Raw genomic sequence first — 21239 nt, forward strand, 5'->3', positions numbered from 1 at the left:
TTTATTCTTGAGCCCTTCTCTCCTCATGATAGTATCCACAGAGTTGTCAGAATGATCTCTGAAAGTTATAAATCAAATCAAGTCACTTCTTGCTTAAAACTTTCCAATGGCTTACCAACACACTAAATCCAAATACCTTTTCCTTTTTACTAAGCTCCTCTTCTCTGACTTCATCTCTTGCTATTTTCATTGATTTCTATGCTTTGGTTATAATGAACCTTCTATCTGCTCCTACAACACAGCAAGATTTTCCTACCTTAAAGACTGCATTAAACATTTCTCTCTTTTCTCTACTACATTTATCACTGGCTACTTTTTTGCCATTCTGGCCTTAACGTCAAAGTCAATTGTTCACAGAAGCCTTCCCTGACAAGAAGACCTAAAGTATGTACTCAGTCACTCTCTAATGCAAATTCTATTTTAATTCTCTACATAGCATCAGCACTGATATGTATCTTCTTTATGTACTTGTTTTTTCATCTCTTGTCACAAGAACATGACTTCCATAACAATGGCATTTGTCAACAGCATTCACAGCTATAACTAACTCCTACACCTAAAAGAGTGCCCACCTTAATACAAGTAGATGTTAACAAATGTTTTCCAAATAAATATGGGAACATATATGACATAATATATATTCATATGATGTCCTAATCATGATCTGTCATGAAATTTAAAAATAAGAAAGATAGTTACTGCTGGTTATCAAACAAGATAAAACCTCAGTAAAGAAAGTGAAGAAAGAATTGCACCTTTAAATTGCAGCAAAAATAACATAAAACATGGGTTAAGTTGAAGTTTAATTCACATAAAGTTTAATCAGTCAAGTTAATGAAAATATCAAAAATTTTGAGTTAGTGTATGGCAGCGGAATTTAACTTCTGTTGCAAGTAATACAGTGTTTGGTGTTTCCATGGCTGATGGGCTATGCTGCAGAAAGAGCAATTGCATTAAACCTTAGCTCATCAGGGTCACGTTCCATAAACTTCTTGCAAACTTCTATGGCGTCCTGGGGGGAAAATACAACTTTTCAGTTTATGTTTTGCTTACAAATGATTAATAATAATTTCATATTTTTCTAGTTCATACTGCTTTTATACTTCAGACTTCTTTTTCCAAATGAGAACAAAGAATATCAAAAGAATGAACAGGTGGTGGCCTAATTTGCTTAATGTGTAAGATACGGTAAGTATTCTGACTTAAAATATTAAAAAAAAACCAAAAACTTTTAACATGGAAATTACAAATTTCATTTATTTTAAGCCATACAACTGATCAATATTTTAAAATCTCTAAAATTAGGACTAAGATACAACTTATGAGAAGTTGGGTTTAATGAAATAAGGGATGTAATGAGCACCACTTTCAATACTATTCTTATCACTTTCAAAATTTGACACTAGTTCACACAAAGAGCTCTGGAAATCTCTGCATTTGTTGTAAATTTTTAAAACTAATTTGAATTTTTGTTTTGGGGTTTTCTAAAAAGATTAAGGGCAAAGAAGCATCCAAATACACAGGAAATGTTATACAAATTATCTTTAGAGGTGTTTTAAAGATCACAAGAATATCAATAACTCTTTAAATGGGGCAACAAGTTCCACTGTTACCTCTAATAAAGTTTCATCACTAGTTTTCCCATGGTTAATTGGAAATGGTTTCCGTCCATCTGTGGAAATAGACAAACAAGGTGAATGCTTAGCTGTTTTTTACAGCAATAATGTACTCTAGCTTCTTTTTTTTTTTTTTTTTTCATTGTTTCATTAGAGTGTGTGATCCTCATCTTTGGGCTAACACTGAAAAAAATTATTCAAAATCCTAAATAAATATATGTTGAAATTATAGTACCTGGAATGTAATTCTTAGTTTGCAAGAACTACAAAGGAAATATTTTCCTATAACTAAAATATTAGACATGAATACTTAGCTATCCATATTTCTATGAACTTATATATATATCTCTGTAAATTGGAATGTATATTTTTTAATAATGTATCAGAAAACAATTCCTTAAAATATCCTTTTGTGACAGATGCTTATTCCTCAATGGCCTATTTGTTTTACAGTTATAAAAATCTATTATATTATGTGCCTCTCCATTGTGTATTATTTTATCTTTTTATCTTTTAATTTTTACATAAAAGTAAAGGTGTAAACAGTGTAGTCTTTCCTCTCTTACCCAAATTATAAATTTATATTCCTGGGTCCTAGCATTTACTTTTTTGTATCATTCCTTAGACTTAAGAGCTAATAAACTCTAGTAAAGCACTCTATCACTTGAACCATGTCCCCAGCCCTTGTTTGTGTTGTTTTGATTGGTTGGTGGTTTTTGGCAGTACTGGGATTTGAATTCAGGGCCTCACACTTGCTAAGCAGACACGAGCTAATAAACTCTACTGAGTGATTCTCCTTCATATGCAGCTGTTTTTTAAGGTAATGCAATTAATTTCAAACATTATTATAGACTAAGATTATTAAACATTGATCTTGAAATATCAAAGAACACAACAAAATAAAATTGTATACAATTTTGTTATGATAACAGAACTTATGATTTTTATTGCTAGTCTAACTCTGAAGTTGGCTACCTAAAACCCACGGGCCAACTCCAGCCTTCAGTCTACTTTTATATTTCCCTTAAGCTAAGAATGATTTTTATGAGACAAAGAGGAAGAAGAAGAAGAGGAGAAGCAGGAGGAAGAATAGTGATAGAAATAGTATGTAGCCTACAAAACCTAAAAATATTTACTGCCTCCCCCTTTACAGAAGAATTTTGCCAATAAAAGCTACCATTGTTCCAACTATGGATACCACAAAACTGCCACCTCCCAACAACTTAGAGTATAATTTAAGTAAACGCATATTATCGAGTAGAATCCAGAAGGCTAGAGATCATCACACCTACAGGGAAAGGGAAGGGAAAAGCTGCATACTGTGCATGTGTCATGTGACTCTATGACTTTAGTCCAATTGGGCTGCACAGGTTATAGACTGGATAGGAAAGAAGACAATAGCCAAGTTCTTTGGCAGTGAATAACCAATTCATTTAGATCTTGTCTTTCGGATAGTTTGATTACAAGACCCCTGAGAAAGCTATGGACCACAGAGTTGAACAAAAGACTGGACAAACACAACATAAACAAGAAAGTATGTATAGCCAAGTATCAAGTATCACCAGTTACCCAAGAATAGCCAATAACATGAATGATGGAGCTTAAAAAATAGATATAGTACAAAAATAAAGACTTTTAAAAGTACTATATACACAAAGGAAGAATGGAATGTTATTATATTAAAGTACTAAAAAAAAATTAGAGAAGTGCCAGGCACCTATGGCTCACACTTGTAATCCTAGTTACTTGGAAGGCTGAGGTTGGGAGGATCATGGCTCGAAGCCAGCATAAGCAAACAGTTCATGAGAACTGATTTCCAAAATAACCAGAACATAGGCAAACAGTTCATGAGACCTCATTTCCAAAGTAACAGAGACCTGTGGCTCAAGTGTTAAGGGTGCCTGTGTTGCAAGCATCAAGCCCTCAGTTCAAATCCCAGTCCCACCAAAAAAAATGAAAAAAGAAAAATTTTAAAAACAGGGGGCTGGGAATACACTCAATGGTAGAGCAATTGTATTTCATATGCAAGGGCCTGGGTTCAATTCCTAGCACAACTACAAGAAAAAAAATTTAGAAGACTAACGAACATTTTAAAATCAAAAATATGACAGCAGAGTTGGAAAACTTGAAATGGATTTAAACCTACAGTTACAGTAAAAAAATCCCAGAGGCCTGAACAAAAGACAGTAATGAAAAATAGGAGAGAAAAATATAGGGTCCCAACAAAGGAATTCTAGAAAGTCAGAATTCTAGAAAGGAAAAGAGAAGACAAATCCAAAGAAAGAAATTTACTACACTGAAACACAGCTGTTGCTAGATTGCACGGACATCCTGAAACACCAAATTATTAATAAAAACAAAACTTGGCAAAGACACATCATCATAAAATGTCAGATTGCTGTGGATAAAGAGAAAATTCTAAAAGTCTGCAGGATTTGGAGGGAGGTATAGGTCACATACAAAGGATCAGGCATTGTAACATTAGACGTCTTAACAGCAATTCGAGTAAGGTAAAAATAAAAGGGCAATCCTTAGTTTGAAAGAAAACTGTTTTCCAACCTAAAATTTTAGATTCAGCCAGGTTATATAAGACATTCAAGATATAAAAATATTTACCTCCCTCTTATCTTCCCTTTTAGGAAACTGCAGGAGGAGGTATTTAAAAGAGAGAGAGGAGAATGATAGAGGGGTGAATTCAACTACGATATATTTTAAGAACTTTTGTAAATGTCCCAATGTACCCCCAGGACAAAAATTAAATACATAAATAAATGAGAGAGAGAGAGAGAATGAGAAAGAGAGAAAAAAAAATGGCATTCAGGAACAGGAGCTGCTACAGGGGAGTAAGTTAAAGGGAATCCCCAGGATGATAATAACAAGACATCCCATGATGAGAAATGTGTACAAAGCCTGAAACAGACAAGAGGACAATGCAAGACATACCTCCAAGAAGAAGAAGTTAGAGATTGCCAGATGTTCCAAGGTATTGAGAGAGTTAGACCAATAAAAAAGAGCCAGGAAAGACTTAACGTTAAATATATTTTTAAATAATTTAGCCAAATGAGCCAAAAGCAAAATAAGGCAATTATTAATTCTGGAGAAATAAAAACATTAAAAGTATGTTAATCATGGTTCAGCTAAGAATACTGTTTCTGTAGTCAGAATAAGATAAACAATAAATCTAAGTATATTGAGAGAAGAAAATGGAAAGTATGTATTCTGTGATTGGGAATGAAGAATAGGAAAGAGGCAAAAAGTGCAAATTTACTCCTTAGCTTCTATTTGGGGAGGTCAAGAATAATTTAGGCAACATCTATCTCCAGCCATGATAGAATAACTGATACTGGTCTAGGCTTCCCTATGGGAACAACTAAAACCCTGGACAAAATATAAAAGTTAGATGGTTTTAGACAATGGAAAATAGGTTGTCTAGAACCATAAGTAAACCATACAAGAATACCAGCTTCTAGCAGGACACATTTACTGGAAACCAGGACAGAAAAGGAAAATCCAAGCCCAGGACAACAGTTTCAAAGAGCAGAGGAGAAAATGAACAGAATTTAAGAAGGACAAGAGATCTGGAATTTGCAAAATACCAGAAAGCAAGCTTTTGTGAACTCTTGCTTTCTCTGGGCCATTCAGAACCCATAAGCCAGCTAGGGGTTGGGAGCAGTGGGATAGGAACTCATGTTGAGATTGATGTGGCCCAGAGTTTGTATATAGGAGAAATGGGTAAATCAGAAATCACACAAAGGATTGTGGCATCAGGATTTAAGACTTTCAGAACATGGAGTCACAAATGTGGAGAAGAACTCTAGGCTAAATCTATGGTATTACATTAGAATCAGAAGTCTTTTGGTGGTTTTTAAATTTTGTTTTGCAATTGAGGATCAAACCCACGGCCTTGTGCATGCTAGGCCAGCACTCTACCACTGAACTACACTTTCAGCACAGAACAGAAATAATGCTGATGTAAATGAATGTTTTCAATATACAAAGATAGGAAAACAGATATAATTGTACATGAGTGTATACCACATTCACATTGGCCAGTGTATGTACATAGTACATTAAAATCTTTCCTAGCTCTATTCTCTGAGAAGGACTAAGGCACTAACATCCCAATCTTGGTTGTGAATACCATTTTCCAGTAAAAGGAACAAGGGCTCCTTGGAGAAAGGGCTGAAAGCAGGACCAGAGAACAGAAAAGATAAGATGGGAACATCTTGTCTCACCTGAAAGAAAGTACTCAAAGAATGAAAATGATAGAAGCCAAGGACAAAAGAGCCAGCTTGAAGTAGTTACCTTCAAAGTCCAAATCTAGGATAATCTGAGCATCAAAACACATTATGTAAAGGATTGTGACCTTTTCTGTAAAATATGATCCATTCTGACAAGAATGAATTAAAAGGAAAAAGAAAAGCTTTTAATATTAAAGGATTTCTTTTTCTTTTCTTTTTTTTTTTTGTGGCTATAGGATTGAACTCTACCACTTGAGGTTCACCCCAGTCCTTTCTTCAGACAGGGTCTCGTGCTTTTGCTCCTCAGTAGACGCATTACAGGCATGAACCGTCATGCCCAGCTTTAAGTCACCACTGACAACCATAATTCAGCCAAATGAATTCAGCCAAAAATCATCAATTGATACTAACTTTGGTGGATAAAAGCTTGATGAGAAACTCCGTATTTACAAAGTCTCAAAGTATCTTCTGAAAAAACATCTATTTATTACTTACTAATTAATAAGCATAACATTTACTTTATAGGGAGAAGCCACAAAGAAAGGGGTTTTTTTCTGCCTAAATATTTTGGATATTACTGACTGTAAGTTTCTTTAAAAGCTGCTTCTATTCACCAATTTAATACTATGCTGCTCAATATTCCCTTTCAATTTATTAGACCCATATCAGGTCTACTGCCACCCATATCAGGGTTACTGCCAGTTTCTACTGTAATGAATCACTAACTGCCCATCTTCATTTGTTCTGTACCTACTTATATTCTCTATAATATTTCAAAGATTTGGCTATTCTTTAGAACTCTGAAATAATTTTAAACTCTCTTAAAGAATCAAAACCAATGGGCCTCTAATTCTGTATCATTCTTCTTGATATAGAAATCTAAACAAAGTAAAACTCAGTAGTTCTGTCTTTGCTGATGTTCTTACCTCAAACCAATTTTAAAATTCTTTCCTGTTAATCTTGACATATATGTAGCTTTCCTTTGATATATGTCCTTCTAAGTACTCTTTTAGTCTCTGAGATCAGAGAGAGCTATTCAATCCAACTGAATTTTTTAGATAAATTTTTCCTTCGCATTGAAATTATTGCAGTTTTTTGGTATACATCTTTTAGATGTTATTGATTGCTCTATAAGTCATTCTGAAAGCCACCCTTACTTTTATGGTCTCTAGTTATAGATTATGTTTATTTGTTTCTTTGGCCTTTTCCAAATCTACTTTCTTTTTTTGCTTTTTTTTTTTTTTTTTTGCCCCATACTAGGGATGGAGCTCAGGAAATTGCACATACTTGATAAGTGCTACAACCCTTAGCCCACCAACCTACTTTCTTAAAGTCAACAGAATGTGTATGGTAAGTCTCAGCATTCTGTTTACTTTCTCTTCTCATTATTCAAAATTCAGAGATGAAATGTAGAAACTGAAGTCTACAATACTGTTACATCTTATCTTCATGCAAATTTCGAGACTGAATCAGCAAAGCATATCTTCTAAACTGTTCTGCAGGTCTGTTATATATTCTCATGACAATGACTTCTTTTCATCTTAGTTTGCTTTCTACTCACATCACTCTGCTATTGTAGACTGCCCTCACTCACAGTTGTACATTTCTATAAATAACATGTCCTTTCTTTTCCCTGTCCTGTTTAACAGATCAGTTTCTTTTAAATAAAGTGTATGATTCTGCTGCAGCATTTCACACACAAAATTCATCTGAATTTTATGAATTACATTTACAGTCACAATCTGAGTTCTTTTAGAACTCTTCTGCCTTTAAATAAGCTAAGAAAAATGAAAGTGGTAAGTTACTGTACACAGCAAAGGAGAAGTAAAGATCATGGAATATAGAATTACTGATTTTTGAAAAACTTCCTTTCCTTGTTTATTTGGATTTTATTTTAATTCATTTTGTAGTGCTGGGGATCAGACTCAAGGCCTGTGTATGTTTTCAAACATTCTTCCACTGAGCTACAACCCCAACCCTATCTGGACTCTTTTAACCCAAGAAGGTCTCGTGGACACATACAAAACAAAGTCATAATTAGAAGTGTATGCCAATTATGAAAATATATAAGAAGTTTCTTCTATATGAATAAATATGTGGATCTCCTCCAATAAGGTTTTTACTTATGTTTACCTGTAACTAATCTAAAAAAATGTTCAGGTATACCAGAATATCAGTAATTAATCATGGTATGTTGCCACAATCAAGAAGGAACCATTTTAGGAAAACACAGGTTCCTGTAATGCTCAGAGAGCACACAAAGAGACAGTATAAAAGCTTGGAAACTAGTGATACTCATTACTGAACAGAAAACCTGGTCACTAGCCAGGACCTGGTGGCTCACACCCATAATCCTAGCTACTTAGGAGGCAGATATCAGGAAAATTGCAGTTTGAGGCCAATCTAGGCAAACAGTTTGTGAGACCCTATCTCAAAAAACCTTCCCCAAAAAAGGCTGGCAGAGTGGCTCAAGTGGTAGCACACCTGCCTAGCAAATGTGAAGCCCCACATTTCAAACTCCAGTACCACCAAAAAAACAAAACAAACAAATAAAAAAACCAAAAACCCTGATCATTATGAATAGTATAAGTATGTTTTAAAAGTAAGGGCAGTTCATCAAGAAACTGATAACTAATTCAGTAAGTTAGTAAAAATGCTAAAGTGATTTATAGAAATTTTCTATAATGGTTTTTACCCTTCTACTTTGCTAAAATACAAAGGTGGTATAAACATTATTGAGTTAAAAAACATGCTTAAATGTTAAAAAAAAATTCTAGGAAAAAACATTAAAAGGAAAACTGTCATTCTGTCAACTCAATTTTATGGGACAATCAATTAATTTAAGCAAACAATAAATATCAACAATCTTATCTATCATAAATACTTTCCCATTTCCATTTCTTTCCCCAGGACATAGTAAAACAGTTCTTACCTAATTCATAGAGATGCCCATCTACATGAACTAATGCAATAAAATGAAGATCTACTTTTTCATCTATACTTGGTGCCTGAAATAGGAGGAAAAAACACATATTGTCTATATTAGCAGTCATAAATCAATTAAGTGCATGTGAGCACATATGAATAACATCAAATGACATGAGAACACTTATTGAATATAGAATTCAATGTTTAATTGTTGATCTAGTCAAGAGTGACTGTGTCTACACTTGTAATAACACGTTCATCCATGAACAAGGAAAACATATCTTTTTTAGTCTCAACTGATCTAAAGACTAAAGGTCTTTGTCCCTGGGAAGCTCCACTACCTACAAAATGCCTAGTTCATAGCATACACACAACGCACACTTGTTGAATGAAATGAACATAAGCTGACCTTTTAAATTCAAAATAAGAGTGAAAACATTTTTAATAATTCTAAATAGTCAGAAATTCTCTCCAAGTTAAATCTGAAGTATCAAGAAAGTTGAGTTGTTCCCTTAATGACCTGAGTTTAATACTCTCGTGTTTCAACAACACATTGCAAGTAGAGTTAAATAGGTATCTGTACTTATTCTAGATTTGAAAAGTTTAAAAATGAATAGATTCAGGGAAATAGCTCTGAAGATTAAATGGCAGAAAAAAAGATAAGACCAAAAGTACAATTAACTGTAGCTTGTGATTTTTCTCTTGTTTTCTTTGCCTCTTAGTGAATAATCTCAAATGTACACTATATCTGTGTTTTCTTAGCTTAGCAAATTCAATTTGCGTAGGCCATATTTATATTTCTTGAACATTCAAATAGCATATGCCAAGTCAATACCCTGACTGACACTTTATAATATGTGCTAATGGTTTGAAATGAAATATAATCACTGATAAATGTAAGAACACAAATTTTAAAGGCAAAATTTTTAGGAGGCACAAATCAAATTATATCTCATATTACTAATATGCTTTTATGTGACATAGATAGGATCGTAACAGAAAAATTGTATTTCACCTTTGATAATTATATTTTCAATAGATGCAACATGAAGTTTTTTTATACAGAAAGTAAAAAGTATAGAATATTACTGTTTTCATTCATTATTGTATTTTATAACATTTACAGAATGCTTTAAAAACATTTATTGATACAGTGACTCATCACATTATTCTTCTGAGAAAATAAGTTCCACATGAACTGATATGACAAATTAGTTCTTCCTAATTTGGATCTGGAACTACAGAATGTTAGTAGTCACTAGTTTTACTTGTGCTCCAGCACTGGTCTCCTCTCTCCTGCAGTGTTCTAGCATGGTAGTCCCTCCAATGACAGGCAACTGCCACAAGGTTTTGAAGCAATATAGTTTTGTTAAGAGTTATCTCTCACAATGAGGGTAAAATATGTCTCCTTATGTTTTTATCAACATGGACAAAGGTCTAAAATCCTTTTCAAACATGGTATTTCTTCAAATATTTAAAGTTAACGATAATGAGTTTCCTTACTTTACATTTTTATATTCAAAAAATATTAGTGGTCACTCAATCCAGTACCCTCATTTTACCAATAACTAAAAGAGAATCCAATTTTTCAAAGCTGAACTTAAGCAACTATAGAAATTACAAAGTCTATTCTAAAATAAAAATGTTAGAAAAAGATTCCTTACTTAACAGGGACACAATATTCTTTTATTCATCTTAAGGCAATTTTCCACCAGAACATCAAGTATTTCAAACCTTCAAGGTATTAAGTTTTCATAAGTTATTAAGTACTTTAATACCTTCCCTTATGAATTATACATCATATAGATTCTATTTTCCATATTTTGCCAGTAAAGTACAACCATGCTACAGGTAAAAGTTGTACAACTGAAGTGAGAGAAGTTAATATTTACCCAATCCCTTCGATCCTTGGGTTTCTTGTCTGTTTCGAGGTTTAAATGAGATTTGTGAAAGCACTTTGGAAACTGTTAAGTACTATATAAGCCTTATGTATGACTATAACATTCATGTTACATTTTCACAAATGTAAGCAGCTACCAAAATTTAGTTGCTCAAATTTGTGTGTCATTGTACCTTTTATTCAAATATGAATATTAAAAACACAACTCTTAAGCTGGGCCTGGTGGTAAAAACCTTCAAACTGTTATAAAAGTAAATCTTAAAACTCTTAAGGCTTCTGCAAAACCTCATTAGCTATATCATGAGTCTTTTCCTTTGGTCAACTTGAATTAACCTGAGTGTCTAAAATATGCGATTAGTCAATCGCTCAAAAATTATTCCATAAAAAACAAGAATAAAAAGTCAATTCTAGCAAGTCTTCCATTCCAAAAAAAAAAAAAAGACCAACAGCAAAGTATAAAGAACTATAAACTATAAAGAACAAAAAAAACCCAGAAGCTATAATTTGGATCACTTTGGCCTATATTTTTACACATATATTTTAAGTTTCCTAATTTAAAACATAATATTTCTTAGTAATCTCAAGGAATTAAAGTGATATAACAAACCAATTAGACAGAAATTAAGTACCAAACATAAATTTCACGTGATAAAAAGTGTAGTTTAAATTTAATATATAGTTATATGACACAATACATACTGTACACTGTTCTAACTGCTTTATACATCACCATACAAACTCATAAAGTAGATATTATGATCATACTCTCAAGAAAACTGGGATAGAAAGGCATTAAATAACTAACACATTCATTTACCCAGTGAATAAGTGATAGAATTGGAATAAAACTAATGCAATGTGGCTCCAGTGTGCATGATCTTAACCATTGTGCTATGAAAATATTTATGAAGCAATAAGACAATGGAGTTAATATAAAGTAACAATCAACACTATGTAACAACATAAAAGTGGAAAGGCCAAATTTATGACATGTTCATTTATATTTTGAATTTTTCAGTATGAAAGAAGTTGCTCATATTTAGAATTAAATCAATTTTTCCCTGATCAGAATTTGCCAAAATTCTAATTTTATCATATTCATGTAATTCACTTTGTATCTCTTACTGTGTTAAAATAGTATATAGTACAGTAGAGAAGCAACAAATGTTGAATGAATGAATAAAAATGACAAATGAATGGTGTAGCCAATGAAGTTAATGAAATTGAGGGTGGACACCAGTTTGTTGGTACTCAGCAAAAGTGAAAGCTATTTCATGACCATATTGAAATTTGGTGGAAGCAAATGTATAAGGAAAAGTCTCAAATTCACTTCATAGTTTGAGTATAGCTCTAAAAAAGGTAAATAAGGTAGAGGAAAGAGTAGTTGACATCAACTATCATTTTTAAGTTTTAAAATACATGCATAATTGGACTTCCTCTGGCTTCAAAAATCATCATGCTTTATAGAAATATCACGTTTCTTCTAAATAAATTGTATATACCAAAGCTTTTAGACAGTGCATTTCTAGGTGGGCTCTGCCAAACCACAGCCATTGCCTTTCATTTTCTAAAACGTAAAAAAGACATTTTCTAAATGTAAGACGTAAGTGCTATAGCTGCTTAGCTCTGTAGTTTGTTTCAATTATGAGAATGGTTGCAAATTCCATCATCAACCACATATTTAAGATAATTAGCAAGTTTATAAGGACCAATGTACTTTTTAATAGTTTGCTGGTATTTTTAGCCTATGAAAGAGAAATCACAAAACGTGTGGGAACCCTACATCAATATCCAAGGAGAAAATCCTAACCTCCTACTTGGAAAAAGATCTTTAGAAATTGAACAGACAGGGAAGACTGGATCAAGATTAAACCAAGTACCTAAGCCACCTCAGGGAATAAAATAGCTTAGATGAAACACCCTACACCATGAAGGATTTAGATGATAGAACAAGTAAAGTGACCCTAGAGCATGGCAAGAGACTAGTTGTGCTCAGATATGTGAAACAATAATAAGAAAGTAACAGATGGCAAAGAGCTCAAAAGGTACGCAGCATTTGTTGACCCAAGCCAACTAAATGAAATCAGAAAGCTGAAGGGTAAGAAAGCACACATTCATTTTAACACTGACAGAACTTAAACATTATCACAAATGTCGATCAGTACACAACAGGCAGGTGCCCTTATGTTTGCAGGATATGGAGTGGAAAAATGGATGTTCACAAAGGTACTGGCAAAAGGCAAGCTAGACTGCAAAGCATAGAAGTATGCTTGCACTCTTACTGGGGGAGAAAAAGCTAATGGTTTAGTGAACCAAGAGAAAAGCACTTTGAAGACTGAAGACGTTTAAGGGGGGAAAAAAAAAGACTGCCCTTGTCACTGGAAGAAGAGATGGAAGATTGACTACACTTACAACAGAATGGAGACCCAAAGATGGTAGGCGTAAGAAGGGTCGCCAGCGACGAAGACGGAGAGATGGACTGGTAGCCTTTGCAGGGCCTACATGGTTACGTTTGACCCAGGGCAGGGATGCATGGTGACACAATGATGAGGCCTTCGTTCTGCAGTGGCTAGAATGAGGCTGTGATGAGGATGGCGAGGAGGACTACATAATTAAAAAAGAGAATATTTTACTTAGACCACGTTACTGGGTGATCATTTATTCTTAAAAGCAACGTATGGTCATACTTGTATTCATATGGTCTATACTTTTAATAATCATAATCTAGTAAAGGATCACATATGAATATTGTTAAAAATGGGTAAAGTGGAAATATATGCCCCCAAGTATGAGGTTGTATGTCACAGCTTCTGTAAGTGCATATCTGAAATATTTCCATATCCTCATTTGTTTATCACAGACTCATGGAACTGAATATTTAAAAGCCACTAAAACAGAATTATTGTATAAAATTGTTTTTACAAATGTAACAAGTACACAAAGGTCACGTAACACATACAAAACACACAAAGAATAATAGGTGGAAAGAAAACCATATGGTGACAGGCATTGGTAAAAAGAATTCCTTAGAAGGTATAAACACTAGAGAGAAAAAAAAACTTTCAAATGTAAACAAGAAATGAAATTAACCCCTCTGAAGATGATGACTGAATACATTGTTCTCTTAGGCTGAAAAGTTACACAGAAAATATTACAACCTATTAACCATCTTTTAGTAAACAACAGCATTAGTTAAATTGTGTATCACTTATTTTATATCAAGTTGTCTTTTAAGCACTCTAGTATATCAATTCATCTAATTTGTCAGTAAATGAGCTAGGCACAACTATGTTCCCATTTTATAAATGAGGTGAGGAATCAGAGCACAAATGGGTTAAGTGACACAACAAGTGGCAGGCTGAGATGGACTTGGGTTCCAGTCCAATGATCTTAATCACTATGATAAAGAGAAAGACCTTTTTTTTTTTTTTTTTTTGGTGGTACTGGGGATCAAACCTAGGATCTTATGCATTCTAAGCAAGCATTCTACCACTGAGCTGTACCTCCAACCCTTTGTTTTTATTTAGAGACAGGGTCTTGCTAAGTTGCTCAGCTGGCCTCAAACACATGACTCTCATGCTTCCACCTTCTGAGGAGCTGGGACTGAAGGCATGCAAAATCATGCCCAGCTAAGAAAGATTTTAAAACCAGCTTATTAGACCAGATTCTATTTTGGTGGGGGGTAAAAGTACAATACTAGGGTTTGAACTTCAGACACCATTTGGGCCATGCCCCCAGTCCTTTTTGCTTTAGTTATTTTGGGGATGGAGTCTCTCGTTTATGCCCAGGTCAATCTGGACTACAGTCCTTCTATTTAAGCTTCCCTGGCACCTGGGATGACAGACATGTGCCACCACGCCCAGTCTTTATTGGTTGAGATGGGGTCTTGTGGAATTTTTGCCTGGGCTGGCCTTGAACCACAATCCTCCCAATCTCTGCTTCCTGAGTAGGTAAGATTACAGATTTAAGTCACTATGCCCAGCTAGACCAGATTCTAATGAGCAGAGAAGTGATTCGCATAAAATTAGATATGGAATTAACTTTGTGAACGCTGTGGTGCCACAAAAGCTGAATCTGGCCCAACAGTTTCCCACAAAATATACATGGCTTCAAAAACTAACTAGCTAGTGCTAATTCAAATGATTTTATACTTGTCACCTTTAATAACTTTTATGTGAAATTTTAAAATTATTTACAAGTATGACAAAATTATAATCACTATAACCATGAGTGAAGTAAATAGAGACATATCTTCTTGCTCAGTGATAATAAACTTCAGTAATCTTGATTCACTCTTTATAAGAAAACAAGTTTTGCACTGAATGATTTCTAAAACTCTTTTCAGCCCGGACTATTCTAGGAAAATTTGAGGGTAACTTATATACATTATGGCCCTTAACTCCTAAATACAGTTGAGGGACTGGTTCCAGGAACCTGTTCTACCAAAGTCTATGAATGCTCACATCCCTGCTATAAAATATCATAGTAATTCCATATAACCTACACACTCCCACACACTTTAAATTAGATTTAGATTACTTATAATACCTGATACAATGTAAATCTATGTAAATTGTTGTTGCATTGTATTGATTAGGAAATAATGACAACAAGAAAAGTCTATACATATTTAATACAGACATCATTTTTTAAAGAATATTTTCTGTCCATGGTTGGTTATGTCCACACACACATGTAGAACCCATGGACACAGAGGGCCATCTCAGTTACAGTATTTTTAAGACAGGGAATTCTTTATCAGAAATAGCAGTGCAATTATTGCCCCCAAACACTGTATTTTTTCTTTTTAGTGGTACTGGGGTTTAAACTCAGGGCCTAGTACCCTGGTACATACATATATATATATAGTCACAGTGTACTTTCAAATAACATTATACCACTTTACATGTAGTGTTAGAACCTTACAATGGTATCATCACAATTTATTCCTCCTAATCTTTGTGCTATCATAACACATTTTATATATGCTATAACTTACAATACAGGGTTTGTATTTTAATGTAAACAATTATCTCTTAAGAGAAATAAAAAATAAACCTATTTTACATTTACCTTCACTGGCTCCACTTCCATTACTTCTCAATTTTTGTGTAGATCCAAGTTTCTTTCTGATACTGTACTACTTCTGAACAGAGAAATTCCTTTACATTTCTCATAGTAAAGGTAAGCTGGTAATGTGTTTACTCAGTTTTTGTCTTAAAGGTTTTATTCCTCCTTCATTTTAAAGATAATTTTTGTTCAACTGAACTCTTCTAGCACTTTAAAAATGTCATCCACTGTGTGCCAGCTTGCATAATACCCGATGAAAAGTTGCTGTAATTCTTATCTTTATTTCTCTGTATCTTATAGTCCTGTTGCCTCTGGTGGCCTTGAACATTTTTTATTTTACCTTTAGTTTTCAATTTGAATAGTGTATATGTGTATGTGTGTATGTGTGTGTGTGTTTGAGAGCAGGGGTATTTACTCTTTCTTGAAGCTGTGGTTTGACGTCTTCAATTATTTTTAGAAAAACAGCTGACCATTAGTTGTTCAAAAACTTTTTTTTCTGTCTCAAGGCCCCACTCCCCCTACCTTCTCTTTGTCACCACTCTCCCTGTCTTTTCTCCACATGGAATTCCACTTTGATGTATTAGATCACTTGAAATTGCTCCACAGGACTAGAATGTTCTATTCTCTTTTTTTCCTCACCACTTTTCCCCTTTTTGTACTATGTCACATCGAGTGATTTATCATCATGTTCACGTAATTTTGTTGAATATACTGATGAACTATGCTCTCCATCTGTTGGTAGATGTTGGCCACTTTTTCATAGTTAACACAGTCAAACTTTTACCATGGTTAATTTAAATTCCCTATCTGGTAGTTCCAATATTGTGATCATATATAAGCTTGATTCTGTTAATTGCTTTGTTTCTTGACAGTATGTTGATGTTTTTGTTTCCTTCTTTGTCTTGCAATGTTTGATTAAAAGCCAGATACCTTGTATAGGCACATAGAGACAGAGATAACTATTTATGTTTAGGAATGGGCATACCTCATCTTCTGCTAGAATCTATTCAGTAGTCGATGATGTTATGTTTACCCTAGAACATCACTAGCTTAAAAATTCATACACCATTATGGTTTTGCTTAGAGTAAGAGCTGGTTTGGTGGATTCTTTCTTTTCCCATGTTCTTGTTCCATAAACAACTTTAGGCACTTGATGAGATCCTATGCCTCGGAGGTCTTTCCCATATATGGACTCATCTCCACACTTTTGATGCTTGTTTATGGAGACTTCTAGTCTACTGATAGGGATGTAGTAGCATTCTTTGTTCTTCTGATTCAATATCTGTCACAAGTAGGTGCTTTGTCCCTGGATATCAAGGAAAAGGTTTCCACAATGATCCACTCCAGTGGTAGAGAATATCCCACAGAAACAGTTCCAAGAAGGGAATACTTCTCCAGAAAGGGTTTTCTATCCCAGAGTTTATAGACTTTGAATCCAGGCTTGGGTCCTTCCCATAATGGCCACTGATCTTTTCCTCTAGGCCAGCATCTTACAGCTCTTACCCAGTGAGGTCTGTAGAGAATGGGAATGACCTTACTTACACCCATTTTATAGTCTCATGACAGCTTACAATACTTGGCCGCTCACAATTTGTTAAAATCTGAAGCTATCTTTTTAAATGGTAATCATATTCTACATGTTGCTTTTTGAGCATCTATATCTCAATCAGTATATCTACATCATTTTTCATGTTAAACATATTATTCTTTTATGTACCATAAAGACATTACTGTGTCTTTAGATTGATTGTAGTTTTCTCTAATTATAAATGATGCTCTAGTGAAAATGTTCACACAAGTATCTTCATATGTTCATCAGTCAACAGTAATAACAGCCAACACTGAATGCTTACTATTGTATATCAGATATTCTGTACTCCTTTTTTTCTCCATTTATGTATTTGTTTATCACAGTACTGGGTTTTGAACTCAGAGCCTTACACTTGCTAGGCAAATGCTCTACCACTTGAGCCATGCCCCAGCCCACATCCCAGCTAATCTAAACTACAGATGATATAGATCCTCACAATAATCTTGTAGGTCAGCATTATGATCATTTCAAAAGAAAATATAATTTTTGCCCAAGCATTACCATACTATCTCTGTATAATATTAGCCTTCTTTTTGTTCATGTTTTCAGTGTAAGCTTATATAACAGAGAAAAGAATAAAAGAAGGAAAGGATATAAAGCCAAAAAGTATACCCTATAGCATGATTTCCATGCATCAAAGACTGTGTGTATAGCTGGCTAGTTTTTATATCATTAAAAATAGGATAGCACATTATTATGAATTTAAAATAACTACAGATTTATTATCCTTTATTCAAAATGGCTGAGACTAAGAAGTGTTACATATTTCATAATTCTTTGAGTTTTGGAATATTTACTGATGAGCATCTCTAAACCATTTTAGATTTTAGATTTTTGGATTAGGGATGTTCAACCTGCACTTTGAAGGGCTCTGGGACAGTGAAACTATTATCCACTGTCATATTGCTCTAGCACCAGCATATTAAGTGTTTAATAAATAAATTAATATGTTAAGATGTCAATAAAATTTAGAAATAATTTAAAATTTTTGTTCTAGTCATATTAGCTTCTACCAACTAATGCTAAATTAACTATATAAAATCAAGTATATAATTTCTAAAGATAATTTAATTCATATTACAGATAAATGCTACATATCATAAATATTATAATGTCCAAGGAGAATTTAATATAATTCAGAAATTCAAGTAATGTCATTTATTTCATTTTACTTATTTTTGTTTTTTGAGGGGCAAGAGATAAAATCCAGGACCTTACATGTGCTAGGCAAGTGCTCTCAAATGAAATTTCTGTTACAGAATCTTGAAATTCTTAGGTTTTCTTGTCAGAATCACAAAAATTAACAATACATACACCAACTTTTAAATCTTTATAATGTTAGCTGTGCTTACAGCTTAAGTAACCAAATTGGAGCTGGCTTTGCTTTAAATATGAAAACTGAAACTGTCCTGAATCTCGAGCTAAATATCTATTTTTTCAAACTGTCTTCTATTAAAAGTTAGAAGTGATTAAATATCTCTAGACTATTTTTGAGTCATTTGGAAGAGTCCTAATAGGAGCTCACTTTCTAATAAGTTTTCTCATTTTCTAGTAACTCACTTTCTCTGCTAGTTTTTTGGTTCTGGTAAAGGAGTCCAAAATCACTAATAATTATTATTTCTTTAAAAGTACTAACAAAACAAATGTTTGCCAGGACATTAACAGTGAACGATGCGCCCTCTGCTGACTGTATGGATATTGCAAATATAATGTGACTTCATATATACCACTTTACAAATGGCATACCTCAAGCATATTGCGGGTTTAGTTCCAGAACACTGTAATAAAATGAATACTATAAGAAAGCAAGTCATGCAAACTTTTTTGTTTCCCAGTACCTATAAAAGTTATGCTTATACTATACTATAGTCTAGTAAGCATACAACAGCATTGTGTCAAAAATTATAATGTCCATATCTTAATTAAAAATGTTTTACTACTAAAAATCCTAACAATCATCTGAACTGTTAGAAAAATGGTTGTTGCTCAAGGCACAGTTGCCACAAGCCCTCAGTTAAAAAAAAACACAATCTAGGTAAAGAGCAATAAGACAAAGTATGCCCAGAAAAACACCTCTTCATTATAGTTCTAAAATATGCTTTTCAGAAATCCCAGAATTTTAAAAAGCAGATTACATGTTTTACTCTAAGTAGTCTAATAAATGACTGTTGCATGAAAGGATTAGACAAAGACATTCATTTTAAGAAAATTTTAAGCACTCTGACTTAAATCCTCTCAGATGTTTTTTGTTGTTGTTTTAACAGAGTGAGCTAAGTGGACACCATCCACAACAATGTAACAATGTTCTTTTTAATATTCATAAGCACAAGCACTTAGTACACTTGTTCAAAGCCACATAAAAGGGACTTTCAAGGTCTGAAGCAGACTCATGACACCTGGTTCCAATTTCAGTATTTCCCTAACAAAAAAAGCCACCTCATCCCATCAATGTCCACTAATTTAAATGACTCATAGAAGCACATTTATTACTATCTGTATTCCTAAAACACAATTCAAATCTATCTTCTAGTTGTCAAATTCATAATTAGTTCAGAGAGAGAAAAAAAAGCAAAAATTCCAGGTTTTAAAAAGCCAAATTACTTTTCCTTCACAGATAATATGCACACACTTTGTATATCAAAAAATGAAATTACTCCATACTATTTAATAGCAAAGAATTAATTATAAATGCCATGAAGGAAGAAAAGAAATGACTCATAGGGCAGAGAGACTGCCTAAAAGTACTTCCCTATTGAGAAATCAAGGGTTGGTAGTTATCATAAATGCTAAAATCTAAATTATTCTAAAATGCTAAAGTAAAATAAGCATATTTTGGCTTACATACAAAGCATATTTCATTTAAATTGGCATCCTGTTATTAAGAAAAATATCCTTATAACCATATAATTTCCTGAACATGAAAGATCATCAGCTAGTAGATAATTAAAATAATTACTGTATTCCAAAATATACATAACACGATTACCAAAAGATTGTGGTTGGTTTATAGGTAAGATTTCATGGAGTTTCTTGTTGTTGTCTGTATTGTTTGGGAGAGGGAACAGAGTTTTATATGTAGCCTAGGCTGGCCTCAAACTCTCAATCCTCCTGCCTCAGTCCTCTGAGTGCTGGGATTACAGACATGTGTCACAAATCCTGGTAACTTCATACTTTATATAAGAAATCTATTATATTGACTTAAGAACTGGCTTAGACGTAAGGGCAACAAGGAACAGAGTATTCAGCACAAGTCTTGATGGTATTTGCAATTCATTATATTATGTATATTAAATTGTTAGCCTGGGGCTGAACATGGTGGTGCCTCCTATAATCCTAGCACTCAGAAGGCTGAGGCAGGAAGATTTTGAATTTGAGGTCAGCCTTGGCTATACAGTGAGTCTGAAGCTGGCCTGACCTTACAGGATAAGACTAGGGTCTATATAGACCTTAGTCTACTACATAACATTCATTCATTACATGATAACCATCAAAAGCAGTGAGAATTAGCCACTGCTGGTGGCTCATTGCTGTACTCCTAGCAACTAAGGAGGCAGAGATGAAGAGCATTGTAGTTCAAAGCCAGCCCAGGCAAATAGTTTGGGAGAACCTATCTCAAAAATGCCCAACACACGAGGATGCGGGGAAAAAGGAACCCTTTTACACTGTTGGTGGGAATGTAGACTAGTACAACCACTCTGGAAAAAAATTTGGAGGCTACTTAAAAAGATGGACATCGATCTACCATTTGATCCAGCAATACCACTCTTGGGGATATACCCAAAAGACTGTTACTCCAGAGGCACCTGCACTATTCACAATAGCCAAGTTATGGAAACAGCCAAGATGTCCCAGCACTGACGAATGGATTAAGAAAATGTGGTATCTATACACAA

General features: G+C 33.8%; 1 protein-coding gene across 4 annotated transcripts in view; it reads right to left on the reverse strand.

The window, feature by feature from the left end:
• Positions 1-795: 795 nt before the first annotated feature.
• The window catches only part of Uchl3 (ubiquitin C-terminal hydrolase L3), a 47738-nt gene continuing 27294 nt past the window's right edge, over positions 796-21239 (reverse strand). For 3 of the 4 annotated variants that reach the window (XM_074043220.1, XM_074043218.1, XM_074043219.1), the window contains 4 exons: positions 13098-13289; positions 8790-8865; positions 1614-1672; positions 796-1012 (listed from right to left, as the gene is read on the reverse strand). In XM_074043220.1, coding sequence (XP_073899321.1) covers positions 929-1012; positions 1614-1672; positions 8790-8865; positions 13098-13289 — 411 coding nt within the window. In that variant the 3' untranslated portion in view covers positions 796-928. The remainder of the gene's footprint in view (positions 1013-1613; positions 1673-8789; positions 8866-13097; positions 13290-21239) is intronic. The other variant, XM_020182355.2, reaches the window with a different exon arrangement.

The sequence above is a fragment of the Castor canadensis genome, chromosome 10 (assembly GCF_047511655.1).
Source record: "Castor canadensis chromosome 10, mCasCan1.hap1v2, whole genome shotgun sequence".
NCBI lineage: Eukaryota > Metazoa > Chordata > Mammalia > Rodentia > Castoridae > Castor > Castor canadensis.